The sequence below is a fragment of the Semicossyphus pulcher genome, unplaced genomic scaffold (assembly GCF_022749685.1).
Source record: "Semicossyphus pulcher isolate SPU_LCO1_2020_fin unplaced genomic scaffold, fSemPul1.0.p SCAF_7, whole genome shotgun sequence".
Classification (NCBI taxonomy): Eukaryota; Metazoa; Chordata; class Actinopteri; order Labriformes; family Labridae; genus Semicossyphus; species Semicossyphus pulcher.
The window spans coordinates 28,176,697-28,197,835 of record NW_027211748.1 but is presented as its reverse complement, the minus strand read 5'-3'; the positions used below and the strand labels follow the sequence as shown (position 1 = coordinate 28,197,835).

Genomic DNA, 21,139 nt, shown 5'->3' with positions numbered 1-21,139 from the left:
TATTTGGAGCGGCTGGGGCTCATCTATCATTAATGACGCCTCGGCTTTGTTTCTTCTTCTGCAGCTCTTCAACTAAAGCATTATCACATATTTGGCTCGGCTCTCAGTGAACCTATGCAGATATCCCGTGGCCCCTAATGAGACGAGAGAGGCTGACCTCGATGTGATCCTCTCTGCGGGATACGGAGAAAAGTGAAACATTTAGACACAATGTGGAGGCTGGTTTGATGCAGCTGTCGAGATCGGGCTGCCGTTCCCTCGACAGCAGGTTGGATTGTTAGGCAGGAGCAGACTTGCAGGTCAGATAATAAGAAGACAACAAACAAACAGGTTGGAAAACAAACAACAGACTGTCAGGTCAGATAACAAGAGACAGAAAAGGATAAACAGACAAACAGATTACAGAACTACAAAGAAGATTGCTCGTCTGCTGTTAGAAGCAAATATTTAGAAGTTCGAGTTTTGTCAAAGCACGCTTAGAATTCAAATTTAATCTTTAAAAAAAGATGTTTTGTTTCTTTTGTAATGTGGAGTTCAGCAAATTCAACGCTGCTGATGCGTTGATTAAAAGACGTCTCTGTCTCTGTTATTTCCATTTCTGTGATTAGACTTCAATAACAGTCTTTTTGTCTCTGTCTGCTTTTTCCTCTCCTTCCTCCCCATCCCTCTCTCTACTTTCTTTACATACGCTGATGTTTGTACCCTTTCTTTGCTTCTCATTTCTTCCCTCCTCTTCACCCTCCTCATCCTCCCTGTTCCTGCCTTTCTTTCTTTACTCTTCATTCACCTCATTTTACTTCAAATCACACCCTTCTCCTCCACTAAATCCCCTCCCTTTTCTTTCCTATTACTCACTCATAAACCCCCCTTCAACACCTAATTATGTCATATCTCTTCCCTGTTCAATCTCCATAATCCTTTCCCTCTTTGCCCTCTCGTCCTTGTCACTTGCCTGTTCCTTCTAACCTGCTCTTTTCTCTCTCCTCCTCTCTCTTCTTCACCTCCTCATCGTCATCTCTTCCAGGCAGGACTTCATCCTCAGAACCCCGGCGTCTCGCTTCCCTCGGCAGCCTGTTAGATGATCAGCATTGGCACCATTTAGCGTTGCAGCGGCGCAGCTCTCACCTCAACCTCACGGTGGACAAACACACAGAGAGGGTTCAAATCCCTGCAGAGTTCAGCCACTGGGGCATCAAGCAGGTGGGAGGGGAACAGCTCTGACACAGAAACACGCCTACACACACCTTGTAAATAAAAAAACATATAAATACACATTTACAAAACAAATATATTTCATTCTGACATATTGTGCCTTGTTGGTCCGTACAGCTGAGCATCGGGGCAGTCCAGGACCACAGGTCTCTGAAATCTGTCGTCTCCAAGAGGAGCTTCCAAGGCTGCCTGGAGAACCTGCAGTACAACGACCGCAACCTGATAGAGCTCGCCAAACACAATGACCACCAAGTTACTGCAGTGGTAAGTACAATTAACCAACACAATGATCAATAGCTAAACACTAACAGTACCACATACTGAAGTAATTGTGCTGTAAAGTTAGCTTGCTAGTAGCTAAACTATAACTCTAACATACATCTTTCATAACTGAGAGATCGTCTTGTTGCACAAGTTGTTCAAAGGGCTGCACGGTGTTGCCTCACAGCTAGAAGGTCACCGGTTCAAACCCCGGTTTGGGCGAGGTGGGCCTTTCTGTGCGGAGTTTGCATGTTCTCCTCGTGTATGCGTGGGTTCCGTCCGGGGTCTCCGGCTTCCTCCCACAGTCCAAAGACATGCTTGTAAGGTTAATTGATGACTCTAAATTGCCCGTGGATGTGAGTATGAAAGGTTGTTTGTCTCTATGTGTCAGCCCTGTGATTGACTGGCGACCAGTCCAGGGTGTAACCCCGCCCTTCGCCCAGTGACAGCTGGGATAGGCTCCAGCCCCCCGCGACCCTGAACAGGAAAAGCGGTATAGTTAATGGATGGATGCTTTCATCAGATTACTCTGTGAAACTTCAAGATTTGTACTCAAAGTGATAAAGTCAACTCTGAGCTGGTTGGAGATTTTAGCCTCTTGAAGCGCTTTGTTTTGTTTGCAGCATTCTGGTTTGATTCAGTCTCAGCAGGCTGCTGTGTCCAGCAATAAAAGCCCTGCACATCACACTTACAATGTTAGCAGCTGGCTACTGAAGAGAATAAAACATTGAGCAGCTAAAAAGCCTTTTCCATCAGAAAGGAAGGACATCAAATCAGAACCATAAGGGCCTGTGTCCACTAACAGGGTTTCAAGGGGTTCAAGAGCTGCAGCTAACGCCAGGACACGATTCTTTCTGTCGTTATTATGTTTTCTTTGTAAAATGTCCTTGATTTAAAGCAAATATTAAGCAAACAGAGCAATTTAAAACATACTCTGCGGTCACTACCAAGGGAAGCGGAAGTGTTGCAATACAGCTTTTGTAACCTAGCAACAGTATGCGCTGGTGAAAAGCGCTCTGAATTGTGGTCGTGGTCGCTGCCAGCACAAAAAAAAACGTTATTACCTGGACATTATATATGTTATAGATATTGGACTTTGATAATTCAGGTGATGAAAACTTGGTTCCAGTTGACTGTTTAAGTTGTTCTGTGTTTGCAGGCTTATAAATAACAGTTTGATAACACATGAGCCCTGACAGTACAAAGATAGTACGTCAGGTCTGGTGTTTTTCTGCCCCCTAGCTTTAATTTGACAGATGGCAAATGTAGTGAACCTTTAATGTTACGCATCACATTACATCAAACGCCTAATGGGTCCAGCTTAGTTGTCATGCTGTATGGATATACTGTCGTACCCATAGTTTACAATCACAGCCATTTAATGTGGTGGAAGCCCTGAAGAGCAAGTCAGAGCCTGCAGCTGGTTCGGCTGCTTTAACAAACATGTGACGAACTGTTTTCACTGCAAACATATTTTGAGGTTTATTTTTAATTTCATGTTGTACTTTACAGATTTACCTTTTCTTCTGCACTCTGTAATCGCAGCATCATCATCACCTGCAGTGCTCTTATTGGAACATTCTTTTAGGTGAAAGCTAATCGCCAATGTTTGACTTTGTTTTCATATTATTTTCTCATTGTGATTGATTAGGATCAGAGCCCTAATGACCAAAAACCAACACTGAATCCTCCCCCCGTCTTAAGCCGCAGAACAACACTGATCAGTTAAAGACAGGAAAACAACTCGCTCGCCTGTTGTGTGTCTTTTGTGGCACCACACAGAGTTGTTTTTCACTCCTCTGACGTGATGATGACAGATCGCACAAATCATCTGGGAAAAGCAAAGAGCTTTGATGTTGAGCTCCTTCCACTCCCTGGGCTCTGATCTTTTATATCTGAGAGGGAACATGGAATAAATAGCTGTAGATACGCCAACTCAAATCTGCAGGCTAAATTTGGCCCGACATTAAATTGTTTTAGTCTCAAGAAGAGTGGGTAATATATTCTGCTTGGTTGTAAGCGTCTCCAATGCTAAGCAGTCCGTCACATGCATTGCAGAGTAAATTACTGCAGCTTAGATCATGAGTGGGAAACCCTCTGGACGCTGTTGCTGCAGCTAATAACAAAGATACCTTAACGAGGACGTGGCGGTTAGACCCTCATTTGTCGTGCTCATGGACCTGTAGATGTTTCTGCATCAACTATAAGTGGACCGAACACAGCAGAGACCATTTTTAGTAATATGTGTCTCATTACAGGAAAAGACCAGAGAAGGAAAGAGCAGGGAAAAGGGTCCAGAGATTCACATGCATGGCTGAAGATCTAATAGAGGCTGTTTTAAAGTAGTTCTGATGATGATGGAGTATTAATAAAGTTACAGTGCATAGAGAGCTCTTTCTGCCATCCTTAAAGGCATGATATCACAATGAGGTAGAGCTTTCAGTGATGGGCTGTATGTGTTCATAGGATTTTGGCTGTGAATAGCTTTTGCAGGATATTACAGCTCACTTTTTTCTTTATACTTTGCACTGATGCTGCATCCTCCCCCATTGTACGTCCATATATCACTTTAACAGCTCTACAAAGGGCTTTTAGATGTCATCTGTGTTTCCGGAGCATTATAAAGATAGCAGACTGATATTCCCAGCAGAGAGAGGGGACTGTAATTTATTACTGCTGCAGCCTTAGCAGTGGACCTGGTGTCATTATCACTACTCAAAACAATGGACCACAACAGAAATATCTACGCACTACTGTTCACATTCGTACCCGCCTCCAAGCTGGGTGACTTTGGTGTTTTCAGTTTGCATCCACGGCGTTTATTCTCAAGGAGACTCGCTGATGAGATCATGTAGACATGAGGTCACATCGACACGCCCTCTGCAACTGATTAATATTCATGTTCTATGTTGTTTTATCTCTCCTGTAATCAGTTTTTCTGTCCCTCCTCCTCCTCCTCTCTCTTCACTCCGCTTGTTCCTCTCTCAGGGCAATGTGACCTTTTCATGTGCTGAGCCAGTTTCCGTTGCTGTGACGTTCCCCGGCCCCCAGAGCTTCCTACAGTTGCCGGGGGCCACGGCGTCGTCCTCGGGGGCCGTGTGGGTTGGATTCGAGTTCAGGACGTGGAACAAGGCGGGGCTTCTGCTCACCTTTGACCTGCCTCAGGAAGGGGGCGTGGTCTGGCTCTACCTCAGTGAGGCTAAACTCAGGCTGCAGATCCATAGAGCTGGCAGGGCGCTGCTGGAGCTCAGCGCAGGTCAGTCTAACAGGCTGTAGATTTAATTTCTAACCCCTCTTAACACTTGAATGTGTAAAAGGAAAGTCTAAGCCTTCAGAGCTGCCCTTAATCCTCTGATTTTACATGCATCACCCCTTATTGATTTATGCTTAATAACCTGGATGGACATGTTATCCCAGGTTCTGCTCTGAGTGACGGTCAGTGGCATTCAGTGGAGCTGAACTCCAGACGAGGTCGTCTGACCCTCGCTGTAGATGATGAAGAAGGAGGCGTCGTTCATGCCAGCTTCTCGGTCACGGCAGGAAGTAAACTCTTCTTTGGTGGTAAGAGCATATAATCATAAAGTTTGTTATCAAACTGTAGAAGGTGCCAATCACTGTGACATTTCAGTACTCCAAACTGAGAAGCAAGCTGTCTCCATATTAATTTGAATTCATTTTAATTTGATATTCAAGCGGTGGCAAATCTGGGTAGAGCTTAAATCGGTTTAAAGACTGCTGCCATAATTTCTGTTGTGATTCAGCTAAATTTTGAATTAAGTCTGCTGCAGCAAAGCTCTGCTTCAATTTTGAATTAATTTTTCTCACTTTGCCTAAATGATTCATTTAATTTTCCTCATTTATGAATTATTCTGTTCCTGCTGTTTTATGCCTGGATTCAAATTCACTCACTTTTCTTTTGATCTTTTTGCCTGCAGAGGTCCAGACTGTCAAAGAAAATGTGTTATATAAGTTTGTTTTTCGAAAAATGTTGTTAGAAATGTTTTTTTTCATGTACAAAGAAGCTTCAGTCTTTTGACGACACCTTTAAACCTTAAACTAAAGCTGCAGTAAATACACTAATCATCAACACCGCCTCTCCATTTCTGTTTCACTGTTATATGAAATCATTATATTTGCCTTGAACGATGATTGAACGCTACAGTTTGTGTTGCATGTACTCACCTCTGCAGTTGTGTGTACACAGCGACAAATGTAGCTTGTGGCTGTTTTATAATAAAAGTCCCCTTTATCTTTCTTTCTCCTGTCTGACCATTTCTGTCTTTTCTGTGTCCTTCTATCCTTCCTCCCTTTCTCTCTCCTCTTTGTCTCCCTGTTTTCTTTCCTCTCACTTTCCTCTCGAGTCTTTTCTCCTTAAATCTTATCTCTTTCGTCCTCTCTTTGTTCAGCTATATTGCAGTCCTGGCATGTTCTCTAACTGCCTCAGGCTTTTTATCATCCTGCACATGCACTCTCTCAGTTGTGCACACTCACTATCTCCTTTTCCACATTAAACCGACGACCAAGAAAAGAATATCTATTTTTCATTTGATCAAAGCTTGGCCTACATTTGCATAGTTCAAGCCACTTGAAAAAACACAGCCCCCCACAAATGATAGCTCAACTCTCTGGGAGGTCGAGCACAACTGCTTTCTTATAATATTTCTCTTGCGTAAGTCACGGAAGGTTTTAGCATTGCACACTCTGCTTTCATGTCTGCTGTCTTTACTCTCCTGTCCAGGTTGTCCTGCAGACGAACACAGCCAGGAATGTAAAAATCCCTTCAGCATCTTTCAAGGCTGCATGCGTCTCCTCAGCGTGGACAACCAGCCAGTGGACCTGATTATGGTGCAGCAAAGACTGCTGGGAAACTACAGCCAACTGCAGATCGACATGTGTGGCATCATTGACAGGTCAGAACCACAAAAACCCACTGGTGCTACATTAAACATCCGTTTTGCCCCTCTGTCTTTACTGAGATACAAAGACACCAACGCAGATATGTTAACCGACATATTTATCAGATATGTGATCATACAGTCATGTGCAATTTTAACCAATGATCACCTTGTGTTGTCAATGAGTGGAGCATTCGTGGGGGATACCTGTGAATGTCCCAACAGATGTGAGGAGGCCATGAGAGGAAGATGAGAAACAAAAAATCTGGTGATGCATTTTCTAAGTTTGATCCAAAATGTCCTTGTGACTTAAAAACAGGCAAATATCCTAAATTCCTTTTTTTTCATCTATGAAACAACAAAGTTTTGACAGCTGGAAAAAAAGTTTTAATTTTTCTTTCTTTTAGTGTAAGGGGGCGCTGGTTTAGCTCAGTGGGTCGAGCAGGTGCTCCATTTACAGAGGCCACAGGCCACAATGCACTTCCACCCTCGGCCCTTTGCTGTTCGTCATCCCCCACTCTTTTCTCCCAGCATTTCCTGCCTCTCTTCAGCTGTTCTATCTATAACGGCAAAAATGGAATCACAAGTGGAAGACTAAACATGCTGTTGGAGAAAGAGTAAGAGGTTAAAACGTAATGATATATAATCAAAGAAGAAATCACACCAGTTTTTAAAAAATGAATAAATAAATAAAGACAAAAAAAAAAGACAAAAAAAATTCTGGGAAATTGTTGAAGTTGTTTCTCATTGTTTTTTTATGCTGGCAAAAACTCATAAACTAATAATTGAGATCAGACCAAGAAAGTGTGTCGCTTTCCTCTCTGGGCTTCCGTAGCTGTGTTTTGCAAAAGTGTTTCAAATTTAATGAGTTATTGTGTCACGTTGAAATCACAGTAAAAAACACAAACAGTGTCATTCCCAGCAGCATCACTGTAGCTACCCTTTCATGTTCAAATGTCTTGACCACTGTAGCAGCTACACTAGTGAGAGATGTTTCAGGCAGATTTTTGTCTTGTTTTTTGTTTGTTACAGTACTATCACTTTTAGCATGCACTGAACATGTGACGGTAGACATCATCTATCTACATCCAGTAATTAACAACTGTTCTACCAAGAGTAGGAGTAGGATTTGAACCTAGTTGACCTTTTGTCCACTGCAGTTGTAAAGCCTTAAACGCTCTGCCATCACGGTTTCATGTCTCTCTTGTCTTCTATGGCAAAGCCCAACAATCTACTTCATTACAACAACCTAATCAAGATCATCACAGCACAATAATTAAATGACAGCACATTATATTATTGCAGTGTTTTCCTTTGAAAACAACATAACTACAAAAGAAGCATTGTTCAGACCTCATTATACCTTCATTTCTAAGCCTCACAACTTCAACACATCCTGGGAGCGCATTCACAAAACGTCCTCAGGATATGGAACTCCCTGCTGGCTGTGTGAGGAGAAACTAAACTAAAATAATTGGTGTGTCTGTCCTAACATTAGGACTCCTAAGGTTTGGTTCTGGGAGTTATTTACAAAGGATTTTAGCTGTAAAAGTAGCTCCTCAATCTGAGAGTCAGTTGGAGGTAGTGCCAGCTGCTGCAGGAAATACTTCTCATTTAATCAGTTTTGTTAGAATATATCTTGAACTTTTTCCTCCATATTTTGATGTTGGATTTGAATAAAGATTCAGTTGGCTCACAGACAAATCAATGAGAATTTCATATAAGAATCTACATAAAAAGTTATTCTAACAACCTTGTGTTTTGAGGAATATTTAATGATCAGACGTTATGTCACACCAACAGCTGTGACATAACGAGGAAGTCTGTTAGTACCAATCTATACCTGAGCTTCCAACTTCCATACCAGGAGTGGGGTTCGAACCCACGAGGGCTTTTGCCCGTTGGATCTTAAGTCCAACGCCTTAACCACTCGGCCATCCTGGTCAGAACAGCTTTTGATACAATACTTTAAAATCTAGGATATAAAACTCACGATGAAGAACGACAGCTGGAGTATGATTTGCATTCTGAGAACATGTCAGTTGAGTCTTCCCGATTACATGCTGTTTTCTGTCCAACAAGCCAATCAAATCTAATTTGTTTTTCAGCACAAAATTAGTTTACATTTGTTGAAAAGGAATGCACGCTACTCTTAAGCTCATGGAAGCATCCAGATGTCTTAGCCAGTTGTTTAGAGGAGACCAGATCCGTGCATGTTGGGTGCAAACTAATTGCACTCAATTAGTTTCAACTTGTGTGTCCTTAAGGATACTTGATGTCAAGGAGTTGTCAGGTCCTCTGTATTATACTGACACAGCAAATAATTACCAGGAGTGGGGTTCGAACCCACGAGGACATCTGTCCATTGGATCTTAAGTCCAACGCCTTAACCACTCGGCCATCCTGGTCATAACAGCTTTTGATACAATACTTTAAAATCTGAGAACATGTCAGTTGAGACTTCCCGATTACATGCTGTTTTCTGTCCAACAAGCCAATCAAGAGCATCAAAAACTCAATTTTCTTTTTATCAGCACAAAATTAGTTTAAAATGTAAGCACGCGACTCTTAAGCTCATGGAAGCATCCGGATGTCTTAGCCAGTTGTTTAGAGCAGATCTGTGCATGTTGGGTGCAAACTGATTGCAGAAGATCTTGTGTGATTCCTTAAGGATGCTTGATGTCAAGGAGATGTCAGGTCCTCTTTATTATACTGAGGCTAATATTTACCAGGAGTGGGGTTCGAACCCACGAGGACATCTGTCCATTGGATCTTAACGCCTTAACCACTCGGCCATCCTGGTGTCTGTTACTGTTACAACATCATGTCAACATCTTAATCTCTCCGCACATTGGCCAGCCTGCTGTGAAGTATTCAAGTTAAATAAGAAGCCTTTTTTTTCATTTATTGTTTATCAAGTATGAGCAAAGGACATTATGTGTAAACTACATGATGAGACGAAGCTGTAACAGTGGAGATCAAGGGTATGACAATACTGCAGGGAACAAGTCATGCTCTGAATGTCAGTGTATTTTCTCAAATATGGGAAATTGGCAGCTACCAGGAGTGGGGTTCGAACCCACGAGAGCATTTGCCCATTGGGGCAACTTAAGTCCTACGCCTTAACCACTCAGCCATCCTGGTGCTATAAACAAGTCTACAGACATACATGTGAGGGGAACCCACGTGTGTAGTATGTGGCATGTAATAGTTTTAAGTTACCAGCATGTACTGAAGATTTCATAAGTATCCAAACGGCTCACTCGTTCATCATCATGACAGCTAAGTGTAAAACTTGAATAATTCATCGTTTAATATTCCTACTTTGCATCCATTTGAACATCATCTTCAATCATTAAGCTTTTGCATACTCATCAACACCAGATGGTTTTATGAGGAAGCAAATGTTGAAGCAACTCCTCTCCTGGAGTCCTGCATCAGGGGCGGGGTTTGTAACTCACAGGAGGACTTAAAACTCAGATCTTAAGTCCATCACCCTGGCTGCCCTCGTCCAACGTGCTGCTGATGGCAACTGATTTTCACATGAATGTGCGACATGAATAAACAAGGGCACATACCAGGAGTGGGATTTGATACGGTGTCTACAAAGCAGATACAAAGAGACTTCTGTTGTTGTACCTTTCATGGGACACGCTCCTGTTGGTGACACAATCAAATCATTATTTTATGTGAGCCAAGTTAAAAAGGATGCATCATTGATTAGACCCCAAGCAACCCCGTTTTTCTTCTCCCTTGAAGCAGTCGTATACAGTATCTCCGTGCACTTTGCAGTGAGAGTCATATGTCATTAGCATTTCTTCAGTTTTGTCCCTGTTGTTTTTGGAACATATGATGACATTGGATGTTTGAAAACTAGAAGCACTACCACAGAAATTCATAACGGAGAGAGAATCAGCAGCTAAGAGAGCTTCCTTTGATGTTGAATAAAACATTGGGCTGGAAACAGACAGGCCAATAGCGGCTCTGTCAGTCAGAAGTTTCTTGCTCGTTTTTGTCCTGAGCTGCCTCGATTGTTTTGTCATCCAACTTTATAAAGGACACAACTTTTGTGGAAGTGAAATGTAATGTTCCCTTTCTTTGATTTTGTTGGCAGAGTCATTTATTTGTGAGTTGACGTGGTATGGAGTGTCGGATCCAGAAAAGCAACAAACAAACAAAGAGAGTGAAAAAGCCTGCACTCACAGTCACAGTACTTCCAATAAGGAATCAAGAGTTATTGTTCAGTGGAGACGTGAGCTGTGAAATAACCACCGACGGCCCTGTTTGTTTTATTCTCCCTCATATCTGACGAATCAACACTTCTGCCTGTTTTTATCCCACCTTTTTTCCTCACTAGAATAATAAATATTATTCTCACTTGGGTTTCAGCATTTATATTTATGATCATCAGCTTTGAGCGTGTTCCAGTTAGCACCATGATGGTATCAGTAGTGACACTGTATCTGTGAATACCACAACAAAAGGTCTAACAAGGTTACTAAGACTTAGACTTAGACTTAGACTTAGACTCAACTTTATTGATCCCTTTGGGATGACTCCCTCTGGGAAATTCAGTCTCCAGCAGCTTATACAGTACAATACAATAGGAAAGAATCAGCACACAGAGGGTAAAAAATAAAGGTCAAAATATATATATCTATCGATATATATATATATATATAAAAAAGTACAAAATTAGATAACAAAATATATAAAATATACACTCTTAGAAAATGTACAAGTAAACAGTGGGTAATAGTTCAATTAAACTAAATTAGGTTATTGCACTGTGGTATTAGGTTATTGCACTGTGGTGAGAGATTATTGCACATTGACAGATTTTTATTGCACATATGACCCTTTGAGAAATAAATAAATATTACTATTGAATAAAAGAAGTTAACTACTATTAACTTTGTGAGCTGAATTAGTGGCTACCGCTTGTGAGAGAGTCTGTCCCTGTTACCTCCTCCCCCTAAGTGAGGAGTTGTACAGCCTGATGGCATGAGGGACAAAGGAGTTCTTCAGTCGGTTAGTCCTGCACTTTGGAAGGAGCAGTCTCTCACTGAACAGGCTCCTCTGGTTGCTGATGACGGTGTGCAGAGGGTGGCTGGCATTGTCCATAATGTCCAACAGTTTGTTTAGTGTCCTTGTCTCTGCCACCGTCACCAGAGGGTCCAGCTTCATGCCGATCACAGAGCCGGCTCGGCATGAAGCTGGACCCTCTGGTGACTAAGTGCTGAATTATGAAGAATGTAACACACACGGGGTCGAAGAATGTCAGCATCCAACCTGCTGACGTTAAGCAGGTATTTTTACACAAACCAAAGTATCATTATGTTTAAAACTAAGGCTTGATGTTAGTGCTTTGGACGAACACAGATTAAATACAGGTCAACCTGAGGGGCACAGAGTGTCTTGACCAGATGTCATGAAAATACATCCAATAGAAGGTCTTTATTTGGGTCACATTGTGTCAATAAAAAGGAGGAGTGATACGAAGCTGCTGCAGGCCCTCTTGGCAGCTAGTAAAAAATCCATCACTAGGAAGTTGCTCAATCCAACAGCACCTACACTGGATGACTGGTTTGGAATAATTTGGGACATTTTTAAAATTGAGTTGACCTACATTTTGAGGATCCAGAAAGACAAAGTCCATCTAATTTGGAACAAGTGGATTGAATTTATTACCCCAATAAGAGCAGACTTTGTATGACCCCACCATCTACTCGTACTCCCTTCCCCTCTTTTGGGATCCAATATAAATGTAAGCTCCCCCAGTTTTCTGTATATAGTTACATCTTTAATCATTTGTGTGATGTAAGCACATGTAGGAAACCTGATGTGTAAACTGTTAACAGTGGCAGTAAAAGCACACAATGGTATGTATGTTGAGTGATGGCGGGCAGGGTGAATATAAACATAGTTATTATGTACATGTAAGTTTAGCAGGATAAATGGATGTATTCTGAGTGAACTAACATGTGGCTGATCTTCTATTTTCTATGGATATATACTGCATGTGTATAGAAGACTGGAAAAGGGAATATTGTTAGAAATATCCAATTGCTATCTACTTTGTGATGTTACCTTTTCCACATAAAGAATACATTAAAAAAAATAATTTGTTTGTATTCAGCTGACGAAAAAAAAATAAAAAAAATACATCCAATATTTAAGGTAAGATAAGATTATCCTTTATTGATCCCCAGGGGGGAAATTCAGGTGCTGCAGCAGTACAAAGACAAAATAGTAAGTCAGTAAATACAGTATAGAAATAAGAATAGATGAATAAATAAATACGAGGTATAACTGTTATACAAGTAGGAGTAAGTGACAAGATAAAGTGACAGTTACAGGATGAGTTGACAGGATGAGGTAATACAGTATGGTATGAGCTCTAAGGTTTACGATATGGTACAATATAAGGTGCAGTATAAAAGTACGTAAGTAATATAATGGTAAAAATTGAAATTATAGTATATAAAAGTATACAGTATGGTATGGTAACAATATCGTAATAATGTACATTATGAACATATACATATAGAATACTACAATATAATATACATACTATATAACAGTGACTAGTAGACAGACATATCAACAACATTCATATCAACATATCAACAGAGAATGCTGATATGTTTAAAAGCAAAGTCAAGACCTACTTTTTTAGTTGCCTTTAATTAAGCCTTATTTATTTCTTTAATTCATTTTTAATCTGTCTTAGCTTTCTTTTTTATCTGTTTAATTATTTATTAAATTTTAGTCAGTTTTACTTCTTGGTATGTGTTTATTTTATTTCATTTTATTTTTTATTTTTTTAAATATATTTCCAATCTGCCTCTGGTGTTTCCTCACTGTAACTTAACAAGAATTATGATAGCGCTTCCTCAGTTCCTGTTTTTATTATTATTCTGATGCACGGGGGGGGGGGGGGGTTGCCTTCGGGGCCTTCCCCTACCCTTACCCCAAACCCTGACCCTGCTGGGGGACATGGGTTTCTGTTGGGGGGCTTTCTGGCGGGGGGCCCTGGGGGCAAACTCCTCCCACTAGCTATTACAATTTTAATGTTTTATTTCCACATTGTTGTATTATGTGAAGCACTTTGTGTTACATTTTATTTGTATGAAAAGTGCTATACAAAAAAAGTCTGATTGAGTGATTGATTGATAACAGTGACTAGTAATTCTAACAGTATAGTGCAGTAAAATATGGAGGTAAGTAGTAAGTTTAGTGAGACATTCAGCATAAAACAAACCAACACAAGCTGGTTAGCAGCTGCAAGCCGGGCCAAAGCCGAACCAATCAACCTTAGAAACAACGTTACTGTGAGCCTGTGTGCTGTTCACTCTGGAGCCTGGAGAAGGATGATGTTATACTCGGGTGAAAATAGTTTTAAAAATCTCCTCGTTGCTGCTTGTTCTGACACATTCAGAGGCATTCAAGATTTTGCAGTCCGCATTGTCAATAGCCAACTCTCTTCCCATTTAAACATGTACCATCTGTATTCTAAAGAATGGTTATTGTATTTCTCTATAAGGCTGCTGTGCACCTGAATGTCTATACACAATTTAAGGGCAATCCATCCAATAGTTAGTCAAGTCACAATTTATTTACATAGCACAGTGGTCTCCAACCCTGCTCCTGGAGAGCTGCCTTCCTGCATGTTTTAGGTTTCTCCGTACTCTAACACACCTGATTTGAATGATCTGCTCGTTATCAACCAACTGAAGCGTCTCAGGGGATTAATAATGAGCAAAGTATTCGAATCAGGTGTGTTAGAGTACAGAGAAACCTAAAACATGCAGGAAGGCAGCTCTCCAGGAGCAGGGTTGGAGACCCCTGATAAAGCACATTTAAACAACCTTCATTGACTGTACAAGCTTAAAACACTAGGGGCGCTGGTTTAGCTGTTGGTAGAGCAGGTTCAACTCCCGTTATCACCAAATAAATGAACAAATACAAATATTAAAACACGATAAATAAGAGTAACATATAGTTACATAATGGATGTCAAGCTCACCTGGTCTTAAGCAATGATTTAAAACGTTAAAGGGTCAGAGCAGTTCTGATATTAACAGGTAGACCGCTCCACAGGTTAGGCGCAGCCACCGTAAAGGCTCTGTCTCCTCTGGTTTTGAGCTCTAGGAGCATCCAAGAGGACCTGATGTGTTGACCTCGGTGCTCTGACTGGAGCATGTTGGTGCAACAACTCGGACAAGTACGATGGTGCCAGCCCATTTAACGTTTTAAAAACAAGTAATAAAGTCTTACACTGGATCCTGAAACTGACAGGAAGCCGGTGATAGTCGTTGAGATGATTCAGTTTGGACTAAAGTGATGATCCAGCTGAATGACAGACTGCCTTTACAACCTACAGAGCCATATTGCCAGCGTGGCTAAACACAGAGGATGCTCGGATGCTTCCTTATTATGATACAAAATGCAGAAAAGTGCATTCACAGTTATTTTATTATTAACACCATTTTCACCTCTGTAAGAGGAACTTACAGATATTGCAGATCAAGAGAATATGTTATGTGGAGCAGAACTAATTGCATGCTTTCAGTTTCGTACTAGTAACACTTTTCCAATTAAAGCAGCAATAATAACAATTATAAACTCTCTTCTATACAGCAGACACGCGTACATGTACAGTAAAGACCTATACACACATATAAATACAGCTACACACGTGCACGCCATGTCCTCGGCACAGAAAGAAAATCTGCTCCAGTGGGTTTAATTAAATATCTTCCCCCATTCTACATTTATGAGATTATTTTTCTGCAGAATTCAGCTCCTTCACAGATCTGACTCACTCACTGGAACAGAACAAGATAAAAAATGATGGCTCCCACTGTACTTTTCCCTCGCTGTAACTCTGTTGATTAAATTCAGGATGCATGGGATATAAAGTTTAAAGGGAAAATGGAGTTACAGACACAGCTTCCATAGGCTTCTCTTAGCTCAGAGCAGGGTGTTGCGTCTGCATTAGTGTGTCTGTTTGCAGACTTAATAGCAGTACAACATAGGAGCAGCCATGCATCTAATAGACTTGACCCGTCAGTCTTGTAGCAGGGCTGGGACTGATTCCAATCTAATTTACTTCAGCTCTCACCTGTGTTCACTTTGCAAGCAACATGATCAGAGAGTCAACAGAAGGCAATCCATTTCCTGTTGAGGTGAACAACCAGGGAAATGAGGGCACAAACTACCGCCCGAGCCAGTCAAAGCTCTAAAGTCCTCGACATGTTTCCTGTGGAAAATTGCAGGAAAGAACAGATGAGGTTGCAGGCTCGATAGTGGAAAAACCAAACCTAGTAATCATACAGGGTGTTTGAAATGGCCTGGAGAACACCCAAACTTGGTTTTGTTGTATTTATGGCCAAAAGTTCCAAGCCCTTACAGACGAAAGCTGTCATCCAACTGAATCAAAACAACCCGAAGAGTAGAAAATGGATGAAACGCAGTCAAAAACAGCTGCAGAACAACTTCATCAGAGGTACTAACTTCCCCCACAGTGACTCAAGACACAACATTATCAACAATGCTTATGTTGTTGACATATACTGTAGGTACTCCATCGTGTAGAGCTTTGTTTTTTAATATACATTATATTATTAAAGTTCAAGCTGAGATTTGTCATACCGTGACTTTAGAGAGAATCTCAACACGCGCCTACATTTTCATGACCAGCAACTTTCTGTCGATTGTTTTCGTACTCTGGCCAAATGATGTTAGGTCGTAACCATTTATTTAGGTCAATGTAGAGTGACCTAAAACACAGCACATTTTATTTGTATTATTTTATTTAATAATCCAGGTTTTATTTCTTACCAGAAAGTTGTCATCACAACCTTTTCTGAGGCCTAGAGCGGCGTAATGCAAAGCGATTTCAACATACCCAGGCTTTCTTTAAGTAACACGGCTCGACAAAGCCTCGAGCACCAGTTTGAGATAACAGGTGGTTATCAACCTTCTCTGTTAGCCCAGGCGTCCTGCACACGAAACGCCCTCAGTGCCTTCCCTTCATTTCCAGCTTTGTGACATGTAAAACCCTGGACTGAGCCTCAACAGACACAGCTTACCCACTTATCTCGCTTTGTAGTATACCCCTCAGGGGTCACTGATTGTTTTGAGAGTTTTTTAAAGTAACCATTTGACTACCAGGAGTGGGGTTCGAACCCACGAGGGCATTTGCCCATTGGATCTTAAGTCCAACGCTTTAACCACTCGGCCATCCTGGTACTTGTCTTAGCAAACTAGTGTACCTAGCCAGGCTGTAGTAATGAACAGGTGGTTTTTAGTTGTTTGGTGACTGTAGTTCTTACTAAAAGAAGAGGTATTGTCTCCATTGCATCTACAGTGCAACGCCTTTACTGCTTGGCCCTCTTTGTGCAAGTCTGTTCACGGCAGGAAATTTTCCTTGGTCAGTTTATTTCAAACACAACCCACACTTACATTTTCCTGACAAGCTTTAATACAGTAATGATTGGTGGAAGTAATGTGACGACACGCTGCTGTCAGTGGGAGCCTGAGTTTGATAGATTGAAGGATCAGTCACCAAAGGCACAGCCATAGTGAAAATGACCTTGACTTTTGAGCATGCTTTTCTTTGCTGACATTGTAAACTTACCGTCTGGAAAAATAAATGCTAAATAATGGAAGTTACATCTTGAGCGAGCACCTTAACCACTTGAGTCACCCAATGACACTTGGTGCCTAATGTGGCGTTAGGATGAATGTTTAAGGCTCAGACTCAGTTTGAGTTTGTACAAACTAATATGCTCGTCCTTTTCACTGTTTCTATACTGATATAAACTTTATTAAGTCTTTTGTTCTTTAATTGGACAATTCACTTCATTTAGGCCACACAGACAGACGGAAACAACCTCGAAACTCATTAACAGTCAGAAAGAAAGATGCGGTTGAAACTGGTTTTAATGAGTGCAAGACATCAGATGTCACCACTTCCCGACTGAGTTTAATTACTGTACATCCCTGCCGCACTCTCTCTCAGACACACACACACACACACACACACACACACACAAACTCTACATACATAGAATAAAAGAACCGAGCAGTGTGGTAATGTGAATTTAAAGTGAAAGCGAAGTGCTTTATCTGCAAGGCTCCAGCTTACTCGTAGATTAAAGCAGTATAGAGATAAATGGGGGTAAAAACTCTCACTGTAGCAGGCTGGCAGGCTGCTGAGTCAGGGCTTTTATCTAAATAAAAGGGAGGCTGCAGATTCTGTTCAGTCATCTGTTTTCGCTTTAATTCTCCACCTGCGTTCAGAAACACACTAAAACACTGCCGCATACTTCTAAATAAGTAAAGTCTTATAAATGTGTGTAAAAGTTTTAGGAATATTTAGAAATGTACAGCTCGGTAAAAGCACAACATGGACGTATTTCCAAGCTATGCACGCGCGCGTGTGTGTGTGTGTGTGTGTGTGTGTGTGTGTCTCAAACCTCCCGGAGGTGCCAGCCGGTCTTGCAACAGATGGAAAGCGAGCAGTTTGGATAAAAACACTATTAGTCATCGTGTCCTGTCGTCCTCAGCAGAATGAGGTCACATATCGTCTTCATGTGTCTTTGCTGTTGTAGTTGAACAGTCGGGATGTTCTTCCACTGCTGACCACAAAGGTATCGACATTTCTTCTGTTGCTGCTGCTACGGACACGTTTTCTTTATGATATTTATCCACCAACCTTTTAACGTAAACCAGTCACTGGCTCAATCATGAATTAGGTACAGAGGCCCTGATAGGACAGGAGTCAATGACATTTGTGTGAACCTCCATCCATCCATCCATTATCTATACCACTTATATCCTGTTCAGGGTCGCGAGGTGGCTTGAGCCCATCCCAGCTGTCATTGGGCGAGAGGCGTGGTTACACCCTGGACTGATCGCCAGTCAATCACATGACTGACACACACACACAGACAACCTTTCACGCTCACATTCACACCTACGAGCAATTTTAGAGTCACCAATGATGCATGTCTTTGGACTGTAGGAGGACGCTGGGAATCCATGCATGCACAGGGAGAACATGCAAACTCCACACAGGCTCCCTACGTCCGAACAGGGATTCTAACCAGGAACCTTCTGGCTGTGAGGCGACAGCGTGCCGCCCCAGTTCCTCTACATTCAGAGAAAAACAACAGCACTTTGTTTCTCCCTTTTTCTAACATCACAATTTCATTTTTACTGTCACATAAATGTACAGCTGCCTCCCTCCCTCAGTCCCCTGCATCCCTCTCCTCCCTCCCACATAGGGCTGGTGTCATCATGGTTACAGCAGCTTGATATTTATCTATAAATAACTCACAGAGCTTCAGTGACGTCTCCAGGGAGCCGGTTTCATTTAAAGAGCTTCTTCTTCAAACAGTCTGCCAGCGCTTTGCTGAAGCTCGGTTCAATCGGGGAAGATCTGCTGCTGAGGAGAAGTGAAAGGATATTTTCTATTCAGGGGAAAACTTTTCCTTTTTATGTAAAATGAAAGACAGAAATCTGTGACGCAACAGAATTATTCTTTTGATGTCTCTGAGGAAAGGTGGAGGGTGTTTTAAATAAATATTCTTTCCATTCAGCACCAGGAAGTCGGGTTTAAAAAACCTCCCACAGCTTCACCTAAAAACATTAAAATTAAAGAGTTTCTATTTGACCTTTTATTCCTCTGACTGTTTAGCATCTTTTATCAGTGTGTTTGAGCGTACTGATGCAGTCAAATAAAAAACCTTCAAGAGCTTCGACTAAAAGGTTTTTCCTTTGTGAAATGCGACGCTGCATTTCCTGAGAGGGCCGTGAGTTTAATTAAACGGGTTTGTCTTTTTGAATGTTACTGTAGTGAGAGTTTGAAAGCATGTTGCCCTCCATCATCAGGGTTTTTATAGAAATGGTGCAGGATAGGTCGGAAATAGATGATCAGTAACCCTGAAGTCAAAGAGCATTCAGTGATTTTACATGCTCACTTGTGCTTTCACTATAACCACAGTGGAGCAAATAAAATGTGTTGTAGCATTGGTCTTCTATAACGTCAGAGTCATGATGGACAAGGAAAGCGTATCGCTATTTTTATTCCACGTTTTTTTCTTTCTGGTCTGGAAATCTGTTGCTGGGAAGAGTTTAAAGGACAAAGAATAAAATAAATAAATACAAATAAAAAACAAAAAGACAGCATGAGAAGTCTCTGATTCTAAGCCCTATCTCCTCTTGCAGGTCGTATTAAAGTGTCCCTGATGGCAGAAGCACGGTCACCTTCGTCTTTTTAAATGTGCCCACTCTGTGCTTTATCTCTCTCTCAGGTGTTCTCCCAGTCGCTGTGAACACGGCGGCCTCTGCAGTCAGTCCTGGACCGTGTTTCACTGTAACTGCTCCGACAGCGGATACAGCGGAGCCACCTGCCACAGCTGTAAGTCACCTGTCAGTCAAACATTACATGACCACTAAACCTAAGGAGGAAATACACAGACAGAGCGCAGGCTGAGGTTTTATGGATGAAATACAAATGAGGAGTGAGGCAAACAGAGTAATGAAGATTTTTTTCCCTCCTGCATAATTTAAACTGGGAGGAAGAGCAAACAGAGGAAGACTAAATTAGACTGAACATCTTGTGGTACAATCCCAGTAAAACACATTATACATTACTCACATTAAACAAAGATGATTAAATTCAAGGTTATTGATATGGCACTGTTTAAATGTTATTTCAGAGGGTTCATATATAATGCAATAAAAGCAATAAACAGGAATGTGTTAGTGGAAACAGCGGGCACTGTCCAAACATAGTTTATTTAATATTTGTTACCACTGAAGCCTGTGTACGCTTCTTCTCTTTATTCTTTTATCTACTGGCAATACAGATACCATACACAAACAGTTCATACATCTGATATGAGAATCCAGCAGCTTTACTTAATGAAAGTCTGAAAGGGCAGAAACACGAGCAGACGGTTCAAAACAAACAACCGAGTGAGACAAACTTCTAAGGAAGAGAGAACAAAGGAAACTGTAACAGCCGTCGCAGTTCACACGCCAACGTCCTGGTTCTAATTTGACCTGTTGAGCTTACCATAGACCAGGAAGTGAAAGTAGCCACCATGACGTCATCCACCATGTTTTTTGGGTTTGGCATTCTAGCTGATCTTGTGTTTTTTTGGACCCATACGTAAACATATGTGGGCAAGAGATTGGCTATGCCTCTGTGCTGATTGACAGGTCACTAGTTCTGCCCTGAAGCTAAACCGAACCTTTTTGGTAAACCTTATTCTTAATAGGACCATCAGTGGTCGTCATCTTTTAACCACTCACATTTATGTCAGTAACATCTGTGCAGTTTGGACCTGAGATGGAACGAAACATCACAATATGTCCACATCACAAAACACAACAGTAAAATAGTCAGTCAAAATGACCAGCAGTTGCAGTGCATATGATATTCCAACCACAATTCGTTCACTCAGCGGCCTTTTTTCAACAGAAATAAACTAAAAAAGTGCAACATACAGTAAATGCAACAGCTGTAGGGCTCATCAAGTTTCAAGAATGTAAATAACAGCTGCGATTTTTGTAAATGTAGCTGGGATTACCCAATCAGTGGACACATGGAGTGTGAATAAACTACACTTATACTGTCCTGCACATCATAGGAAACACATGTCCTTCAAAATAAAAGCGCAGCATAAACTTTTTTTTTTGCACACATCCGCGACCCACTGAAAACAGCTCCGCGACCCACTTTTGGGCCACGA

At 41.4% G+C, this 21,139-nt stretch overlaps 1 protein-coding gene and 3 non-coding genes across 4 annotated transcripts in view; 1 reads left to right on the top strand and 3 right to left on the bottom strand.

Moving 5' to 3' along the window:
- LOC138611079 (contactin-associated protein-like 4) overlaps positions 1-21,139 on the top strand; it is a 72,379-nt gene that overhangs the window by 13,415 nt on the left and 37,825 nt on the right. The window contains exons 4-9 of the mRNA XM_069683989.1: positions 1,025-1,200; positions 1,330-1,476; positions 4,462-4,729; positions 4,891-5,034; positions 6,212-6,383; positions 19,694-19,800. Coding sequence (XP_069540090.1) covers positions 1,025-1,200; positions 1,330-1,476; positions 4,462-4,729; positions 4,891-5,034; positions 6,212-6,383; positions 19,694-19,800 — 1,014 coding nt within the window. The remainder of the gene's footprint in view (positions 1-1,024; positions 1,201-1,329; positions 1,477-4,461; positions 4,730-4,890; positions 5,035-6,211; positions 6,384-19,693; positions 19,801-21,139) is intronic.
- On the bottom strand, positions 8,230-8,312 carry trnal-uaa (transfer RNA leucine (anticodon UAA)). The gene has a single exon. It is a non-coding gene; the product is annotated as a tRNA-Leu (tRNA).
- Positions 8,694-8,776, bottom strand: trnal-uaa (transfer RNA leucine (anticodon UAA)). Its single transcript has one exon. It is a non-coding gene; the product is annotated as a tRNA-Leu (tRNA).
- trnal-uaa (transfer RNA leucine (anticodon UAA)) lies at positions 16,542-16,624 on the bottom strand. The gene has a single exon. It is a non-coding gene; the product is annotated as a tRNA-Leu (tRNA).